Here is a 10,000-nt window from a genome sequence, read left to right on the forward strand (position 1 = left end):
ACTGAGCATTAAGCTCAGCCGAGATTTTCTTGTCCTCGGCAGGTACATGACTTAGCAGGGATTTTGGGATGAGAGTTACGGAGATGACAATATTGAAGATAACTCATTAAGTCACATTTTTGTTAAACTTTTGATGACTAATGTAGACATGCTGTATTTTGGGACCGTATTTTGAGATACGTTATCTCCGTTTGTGGTTATGTAATTATCTTTTGGTAAATTTTAATTAGCCGCTCTGTTTTATATAGCATGCTGGTTTTATTCCAATTGTGACATCACCTGTCTTTGACCACGCGGGACGGGGGTGTTACACTACAGGTAGCCCGGAGTCACCACATTTGAACTTCCGTGACTACAAGGGGATTTTTATTTCTTCTTGGATTCGACTTGGGATATCCATGCACTTTTGACCTTTGGAGTCAAAACTCAAACCAATCGGGTACCACCGTTGTGGTTGGAACTCTTTTATTAATACACATATGTACACCTTCTGAACTTTCAGAAAAATGCCACGAGATCTCCGGCCCCTTCATACTTGTCATATTTCACATGTTTATCCTTGTTTTGTCTCTTAATTTCATTTAGATACGAGCTTTACACTCCAATAAAGTGATACTTGCGTTTTCAATCGTTTTTCTTTCAAATGTTACACGAAAACAAGTTCAGTTTCTTAACGGGGGAATTCATGGTCGTTTATTTGTTTGTTTAATTGGGTTTTCGACCATTGGAAATCAGATCAAATGCAAACCAGATCAAGTAGGATATTGGGTGATGTAATCAGTATGTGATGTATATGAGTTACAAGATAAACAAACCAAACAAGATACTGATAACAAATATAAGTCATGGGACAAGTAATATATAACAAATCCTGACCCCATATCCTTTTGATCGTCATCTCTACTCTTACAGAACATATTTTTATAAATATAGAAGAAAAAATCTTGTTATGAACGAGGTTCGGTCGGTTATTACAGTGGACGTTTAAAACCGTTACAAAAAGCCGCTACAAATGACATGTTGAACTCAAAAAGACATTTTGACGTCACAACCCTATCCACAACTACTTTGTATCGTGTTATACTTCTCTTATTTTCTCGTTCACGTAATATTTCTTAAACACTCAGTATTGAATAAATATCAGTACATTTTTATTGACATTGAATCATGTAATCATTGTGTATTCTTAGTAAGGGTACATCAGTTTATATCATATAATATTTTATGAAACAATTACATACAATTTGGTATATTTAGGATTGATAAATCAATAATATGGCTGATAGTTGCACCACAAATATAGAAATATAAGATTAAAATTAAACGAGTGGGTACTTTTATTCAGTTATTGGTTTGTATATATACTTGTTGTACCAAACTGTCAAATTCCGTAACTGATCTGTAATGTGAATGCTAAACAAATTCAAGATTTTAAACAATCAAGATAACAAGGGGGCAAAAAAATTTATCCTTCCACAACTTGCGAAACCACTTCAGATGTTCAATAATCATATTTGACTGATGACAAATTACGTAAAGACATCATAATATCACGAATTTCTACTACAAGTGTATAAATTATACTGATTTGTTGAAGTTATATTCATATATTTAACATAATAATAACTAGACAAACTAAGGCCTTGTTTGTTTGTTTTTTTTTTATTATAAAAAAGCTCTTATTAGTCTCTTATGTCTGATTCATTAAGAGATAAGGTCATTCAGACTGTTTGTTTTTTTCAATTTTTCAGAGGCATTTATGTCATATTGTCATCTTATATGGTAAGAGGTAAACCAACCTCTTATTTGCTTCTTATTGTTCTTCAAACCCTCAACAACGATATTTCTCAATCGATCCTTACCCAATCAATCCTCACATCTCACAATTGATGTATTTTAATATGGTTTAAATGTGCTAAATACTGTTCATGACATGCTCTCGTTTAAATGAATGCAAATTATATGATTTAGATGTAAATTTTGTAATGATGATGAATAAATATGTGAAATTGTATAAATTTATTTATAACTTCAACACTATAATTTTTTAATGGGTAAGATAGACAATTTAAACAAAATTCAGACGTTTATCAATTTACAAAAACAAACAGTCTTATTGATTCATATTTTAGACTTCAGCACCACCTCTTATAAATCAAAAGTGAAATAAGATTTCAGACTTCATCACCTCTTAAAAAACGCACGCCACTTAAATCAACAACATGTTGATATAGTACCAAATGATCTTTGGCATATCGGTATTGTAGCCTTTGACCTCCTAAGAGGTCAGAGGTTCAAACCTCACCAAAAATGAGTAGGATGTTTGAGTTTATTTGTTGCATTTACGGTATATAAATATTATATACTAAAAAAAAACATGTTGATATGGTTGTTTACTTGTCAACTGCAAAGTTGTGATAGATGGATAAGAGCTTATATGGACTTACAACATAACATACAATATGTACGTTTGTGCATAAAATCATCCAATCCAATTATAACTGACCGATCATGATTGGATTAGATCAGATCCAAAGATTCAACATCCAAATTGGATCGATCAGTTATTTGATGGTAGTCCAACATCAAATAAAACCGAATCGATCCAGTCCAATGACCCTCTAATTTCCCGTCCAATTATCATCAGACTAATAATTAATTAATAACTATATATAATTATTAACATTTTATGATATTGTTTCTTAATAACTTAATAAAAATATATGAATAATTGGTTGAAAATGGATCAACATTTGGACGAATCCAATTTGATCCCGTGGATAACCAATATTAACATCCAATGGAAGAAACCGATCCAGTCCGATCATCCATTTTATTGGATCGGACTGAATCAGATAACAAAAAAAATCCAACATTCAATGAATGATTGAATCAAATCAGATCCACCTAAATTCGTTGGTTTTCAACTGATAAACACCCCTAACAGTATCTATGAGATAATTATTGACATTCCCATGAAGTAACTAAAAAGATAAGGGCATGTTCGTGATCTTGAGAAATATTGCTTTCTATCGGTATTTTTTAAATTACCAAATGATTTAAAATGTCTTCGTGTATTTGTTTAATCGATTTTTACAAGTACTTTTTTTTATGAACGGACATTCATTAAACTTTGAGGGGTGCTTTAGATATTAGAAAATGTAAAAAACATCAATCAAAAAACCGAAAAAGCCCCTTCTCGAAATCAATCAAAAAACTTTAAAAAAAAATCCCTCGAAACCAAATAAAAACTTACAAGATTTCTTGAAACAATGGAATTTGGCTGAAAACACATTGGATGAATTTACGGACCTTTATTTCAGCTTAAAATTCTAGGTCCGACCCTTGTTTGTGAATTTCCTAAAGTAGCCCTATAAATGTGAAACCAAAATAAATGAATCAATCTCAAATAGAGATGGTCAAATGGCCCCGGCCCGGCTTGTGATTGGCGGAGGACCAGGACCGACTTAGGATCGGCCTGGCTTGGGACCGATTATGACTGGTTTGGGACCGACGGTTAAGAACCGGTTATGGTTTTCATCCAAAAAGAAAGCCCAGCCCGGAACGTCCTGATTTTTTTTTCTTCAAAAAAAGTATTTTTTTTAATGTATTTTTAAATGTATTTCTAGCTTTCTAAGTGTATTTGATTGAAAATCAAATTACAAATTTACAATAAAACATATTTTTTTAGTGTATTTGATTGAAAACAAAATATAAAACTATAATAAAACGTATTTTTTAAGTGTATTTGATTGAAAACTAATTATAAAACTACAATAAAACATATTTTTTAAGTGTATTTGATTGACATAATTAGATATTTTAAAACGTATTAGAATAACATTAAAGTATTTTTAAAATTTTATCAATTTTTTTAAATATAAAAGGAAATCTTCTTTTAACATAGGACCGGTTTGAACTCGGTACGGGACCGGTTACAAGTACCCTTAACCAGATCTTGGTATTTTTTACACTGGTCTCATTCCGGATTGTTACTGTTTCAGCCCAGAACTTATTTAGGCCTGACCCGAGACCAATTTTTGACCATGTCTAATTTCAAATAAGTGTCATCAATTTAATTTTAATTCTCATGATTAACAAATAATTAGTTTTTTCTTTAACATAAAAGAATAATTTTTTTAAAGGACATGACTTCACAAGGATATTTTTGGCAATTATAAATATTTGATATGAATTTTCCTATTAATACCAAATTTTAAACAAAAAGTAGCATACAATTTCATATTTAAAATAAGAGAATATAGAAATAGGATTTATAAGGTAAATTCCCAAATTAGCCTTCATGATGTAATCTTATTATGGGCATGGGGAGAAATCAAAACCAAATATCTTGAAGGAAATGTATAAATAATATGCACTTAATTATACGACCTATACATACATACATACATACATACAAATATATATATATATATATATATATATATAATTCCATTGATATTAGGGTTTATTTGTGTTAGTCAAATGGATTTCCATCCATGGGTTATAATGGTAATAGCGTTGATTTCCTTTAAAATATTTTTCTTGTTTAATAATGCGTTAAGAAATACAGGTTTTAACGAAAATTATACTGTAACTTTGGGAAACCAACATGTTTTGTTTCTTAATCAAGGAAGGGAAGTACAGTTGTCGTTGGATCGCTCCTCAGGTTATTTTTTCTTATAAATTATACGTTTCTTTGAAGGGATAATCAACGCTTTTCTTTCTTTTTTTTGTTTAAATTTGATAGTTTTATTATTTTTTGTTAGGACTGAGAAATCAGTATTAATTGTATTTGTCTTGAAAGATTAGTTTTAGTCTATAATTGTAAAGTCAGCGTGTTTGACTTTCTTAGACTAGTTTGACTTTGACTTTGTTAGTTAGGTTGACCATATAAATATGGTTTAATCTTTGTAATTAGGTGAGGAGAGCTAATTGTAACATACATTGATAATAGAAGGTTTGACTGAATTGAGAGGATTGACTTTTCCTCTCAATATTCATATGAGTTCATAGTGTTCTTAGATGATTATCTTGAATCTGCCATGATTGATTATGAAGATTATGAAGATTGATCAGTGATTGTGGACACACAATTGGTATCAGAGCTGGAATGCAAGAAATCAGAGGAAGAGTATGAAGATAAGTGAATTTTTTATGGATTTTTTTTTGAATTTTTGTGTTCTTCGTGTTCTTGAGTTTTTCTTCGTTTTTGATCCGATTTTCTCAATAAAATCTTGTGTTTTGATGTTAAAAACATGATCAATATGTTCGAAATTGAATTGTGAATATTTGTTATTCACAAATTTTTACGATTTGATCAATTTTAATCAAGATTTAATTGAGTTTTTAGGTTTTAAATTTTTTCGTGTTCTTGAATTTTTTTTTCGTAAATCAGTGTTTTGATCCATTTTTTTTAATTTTCATTTAGTTTTTGTGTTTTTATTAGTTTTAATCTGAATTTTTAGTTTGTATTTGTTTTTAAAATTGTTAAACCGCCCAATGTTTAAAGCCCATCTTCAAGGCCCATTTCCTTCATTTTTGTTCATCTTCTTCATTGTATGCCCATCATATTGAAGAAATCAGATCAAGCAGTGTTCAAGTAAACCGCCCATTCAAGCGGTGTTCGTCTAAACCGTGAGTAACTTGAGCGGAGATGAGCGGAGAAGAGTCTGCATCGAGCGGAGGGGTAAACCTATCAACTATTGCCTTGATATATTGAGCGGTATTATCTCAAATCAGGTAAGTCTAGGTTTTTAATTTTGAGCGGTTTAGGTTTAACATTGAGCGGACTTGACCGGTTTAAGCTTTAGTATTGAGCGGTTTAGGACTTATTGTACATCTAAGAGGTTTGAGCGGACTTCTAATCCGCTTGATTTCATTTACCCAGATTCCTATCATTTTCTGTTTTTGATCCAAATTGAATGTACATCATTTCTTGATTCGATCTGGTTTAATAAAATTGTTTTGTTCTTGCTCGAGTTCTTCAAGAATTTAACAGACATCAAAGTAATGAAGTTCAGATTCCTATTATGTCTTCTAGCACGTCAAGTGATCCATCTTTTCATTTAATACCAAAAGACATGGAAGCGACACATGGGAACGCGGATGAGATTCATCCAGTAACAACTGTTGCAAGCAGCTCCACTTCTGATTCCCGCATAGAACTGCGCAGTCAAGATTCCCATCAAGGTCCTGCAAACTACATTTTGAAACAACTATTTTAGCAGCAGGACTCAAGTGTCACAGGAAAAGGAGCAGAAGAGAAGGGTTGTGATATGAATTCTTCTACACAACAGCAGCAGCAACAGTGAACTGCAGGCTATGAACAGCAGCAACTTCAAAGCATGTAGCAGACGTAACCGGAACAGTAGGAGCAATTTCACAGCAGCTTTACAGCAGTACAGTTTAAAACAGCAACTAGCAGCTGCGTTGGTGTCGAAAAGATTCAATACAGTAATTCCAGTGTCCAAGAAGCAATTCAGATGTAAAGGATTTAACTGACAAGTTCCACAAGACTGAGAATGAGCTGAATGAGTTAAGGAGATTATTGCCATTAGAAAAGGAAAAGGTTTCACAAGTTGAAAAGATTTTAAGTGATGAAAGGCAAGAGATGGAAATAGAAAAGAAGAGGATAATTGAAGTTGAAAGAAAGTTTGGAGCTGAACGAGACTCTTACGAGAAGAAGATTAACTCTCTCGAGCTGAACGCCAAGAAGCTTCTAAAGCAAATCTCGGATTTTGAGCAGCTTATTGTGTTGGAAAGAGAGAAACATGCTAAAGAAAAGACAGACATCTCCGAAGAATGTCAGAGCCAGCTCCAGNATAGATATTATCATCTTCATTATTTTAATTTTAGAGAAATACATGAAACAATTTCATTAATGTTAACGAAATACATGAAACAGTTTCATTAAGTATTATATGAAACAATTTCACAACCACATATGAAACAACTTCATCAAAAAAAGTATTATATGAAACAATTTCACAAGATTAAACAATTTCATGAATTTTTTTTCTAAGATTAAACAATGAAATCGACAGATGAAGGTAGTTTGCACGGTTTACACAAATGAAGACGGTTTTCATATGATCACTCATCTCTCTCTCTCTCTCTCTATATATATATATATATATATATATATATATAGGTGAAGGATCATGTGAGAAAGGAAGTTATAGTGAGAAGCGTAAGAAGGGATCACCTTTAATCTCAAACCCACCATGAATTGCGCTTGGTACAAGGATTAATTTGGTGCATCTGATCTTAGTGCATCTCATCCTAATGTGCATTCAACGGTGGAGATCCCTTATTACGTTTCTTACTTTAACTCTTCTCACTAGAACCCAATCCTGTATATATAATTGTGTGTGTGTGTATATATATATATATGAGCTTAATCATTTAAGAACTCTAAAATTTATGAGATTCGTAAGAACTTCTACCTTAAGGTTTTGTTCACATGATCTTTTTCCCGTCTAAATATAATATTTAATGTATTGATTAACATATATTTGTTTCACGATGTGTTTGTTTCATATGTATTCGGTTCATAGTGTTAAATTCTTTTATGTGTATTTTTTGTTTTACAAACACGTAAAAAATGTTGACACTGTGAACCGAGTACATGTCAAGCAAACACATTATGAAACAAATATATATTACTCTATATTCTCTCTCTCTCTCTCTCTCTCTCTATATATATATATATATATATATATATATAACATGTACTTGTTAATACATTTATAGGTGCCGGATTCCAGTCAAAAGAATATTTTGGATCTGGATACTTTCAAATGAGGATTAAGTTACCCGACAAGGATTCTGCTGGAGTTGTGACTGCTTTTTATGTATCCAAAATACTCTAAACATGTTTGTTAATAGTTATTTTTATATTTATTTTTTCTATAAACCATTATAAAAAAAACCAGCACAAACGTAATAAGGTTTAGTAAAATTAATATTTGATAGGTGGATCAGATGGCAACTGGTTTGCCATAAGACCCAATCTGAGAACGAAAATGATCTTTTACAATCAGGATTTATGGAACCGTTTTTTTAACCAATAAGTTCTAACAATAAACTTGATTATAGGATCTAAACTATGTTCTTTTTGTTAACTTTATGTAACATTTGATGCAGTTGTATTCAAATGCGAACGTACACGATGAGTTAGATTTCGAGTTCTTGGGCAATAGACTGGGCAAACCAATCGCTTTACAAACAAACATATTCTTAAATGGCGTTGGTGGTAGAGAGCAAAAAACCGATCTTTGGTTTGATCCCGTTTCAGATTTCCACTACTACAAACTCTTATGGAACCGACACCAAATTGTGTACGCACTTATTTCTCTTATTTAAAAAAAACCCTATATAGATACGGTCCATCTACCCTTAGTGGCAAATGGTAAATGTATGGTTTACAGCTCTGCATACATCATACCTCTTCTAGATTCTTCTTTTAGATAAAACTCCAGGTATACGTTTAATTCAGTTCAGATTAAATTACACCTAACATTAATTATTATTTTTTCAGGTTTTTTGTAGATGACATACCCATAAGGGTATTCAAGAACAACATAAAGAAAGGTGTCGGGTACCCTACACAGACCATGCAAGTGATGGTAAGCTTATGGGATGGATCTGATTGGGCCACAGATGGAGGGCGATCCAAGGCTAATTATTCTAATGTGCCATTTCAAGCCCATTTTCGAGATTTCAACATTGACGGGTGCCCTTCGATACCCACTAACCCTAATAAGGAATGTCATTCCACAAAGTACTGGTGGAACGGCAAAAAATACAACCACTTAAACCCAAATCAACTCAAAGCTTACGAGAATGTGAGAAAAAAGTATATGACTTATGACTACTGTGCTGATAGAAGAAGATACCCTACCCCTCCCCCAGAGTGTATTAGGTGAGGGGTAATTTAGTATTTTCATCAATAACGTGACTATTGTGCTTATCTACCAATAGTATATTGGATGACCGGTAATTTGGTAATTTCATTAGTAATGTGACTTGACATGGATACTTACCCTGCCACACTCTAGATTACCTTGGATAAGGGGTAGTTTGGTAATTTCATTAGTAATATGGGTTAGATAATACATTTTAACGGTCATCTTCGACTCTAGCAATAAACTTTAAGACCTTTGTATTGTACTTCATTTCCTAAGAGTCGATATAATACTGAGTAGTATTTTGAAATTTTCTAGAATAATTGAGAAAAAAAATTATCGTCTAAAGATGAGGTGACAAATATATAAGAGATAAGGATCCCCGACCTCATATATCTTTCGGTTATCATTTCCAATCCTGTTTGGATATCATCCACTGAAATGTAAAACCTTCAAAAGATACCGATGTCATTTATACTACATATTGGGTAAAATGACCATTTTACCCTTCAATTTAATTTTGCTAAGTTATAAAAAGTTAAAGTCGTTTTTTTCTAAAAAAAAATAAACTTAATTAAACCTTAATCTTAAATTGTTGATTTAATAGCTACGTGAAAAGATTTAGTATCATATAACGTACAACACAAGTCGTATTTATCAAAATAACAACCATTGCAAAATGACTGCATTTGTATTTAGAGATGGCCAAATGGGCCCGGCCCAGTCCGGGATCGGTTTGGGACCGTCGGTTAAGGACTGGTTATGGTTTTCATCCAAAAACAAGGCCCTGCCTGATTTTTTTTTCAAAAAAAAAAAGTATTTTTATATGTATTTTAAATGTATTTATAGCTTTCTAAATGTATTTGATTGAAAATCAAATTACACATTTACAATAAAACATATTTTTTAATTGTATTTGATTGAAAACCAATTATAAAACTACAATAAATCGTATTTGATTGACCTAATTAGATACTTTAAAGTGTATTAGAATAACATTAAAGTATTTTTTAAAATGCATCAAAATAAAAAAAAATGTTTTTATAATATTGGACCAGTTTGGGCCTAGCCTGGGACCGGTTACAAGTACC

General features: G+C 31.9%; 1 protein-coding gene across 1 annotated transcript; it reads left to right on the forward strand.

Annotated features, from left to right (window-relative positions):
• Positions 1–4,509: 4,509 nt before the first annotated feature.
• LOC112517851 (xyloglucan endotransglucosylase/hydrolase protein 2-like) lies at positions 4,510–8,930 on the forward strand. Its single transcript, XM_025125221.1, has 4 exons — positions 4,510–4,669; positions 7,756–7,856; positions 8,149–8,342; positions 8,543–8,930. Exons 1-4 carry the CDS (start codon positions 4,510–4,512, stop codon positions 8,928–8,930), a joined length of 843 nt encoding a protein of 280 aa, XP_024980989.1.
• The last annotated feature ends 1,070 nt before the right edge of the window (positions 8,931–10,000 follow it).

This window comes from Cynara cardunculus, assembly GCF_001531365.2.
Source record: "Cynara cardunculus var. scolymus isolate 2C chromosome LG 9, CcrdV1, whole genome shotgun sequence".
NCBI lineage: Eukaryota > Viridiplantae > Streptophyta > Magnoliopsida > Asterales > Asteraceae > Cynara > Cynara cardunculus.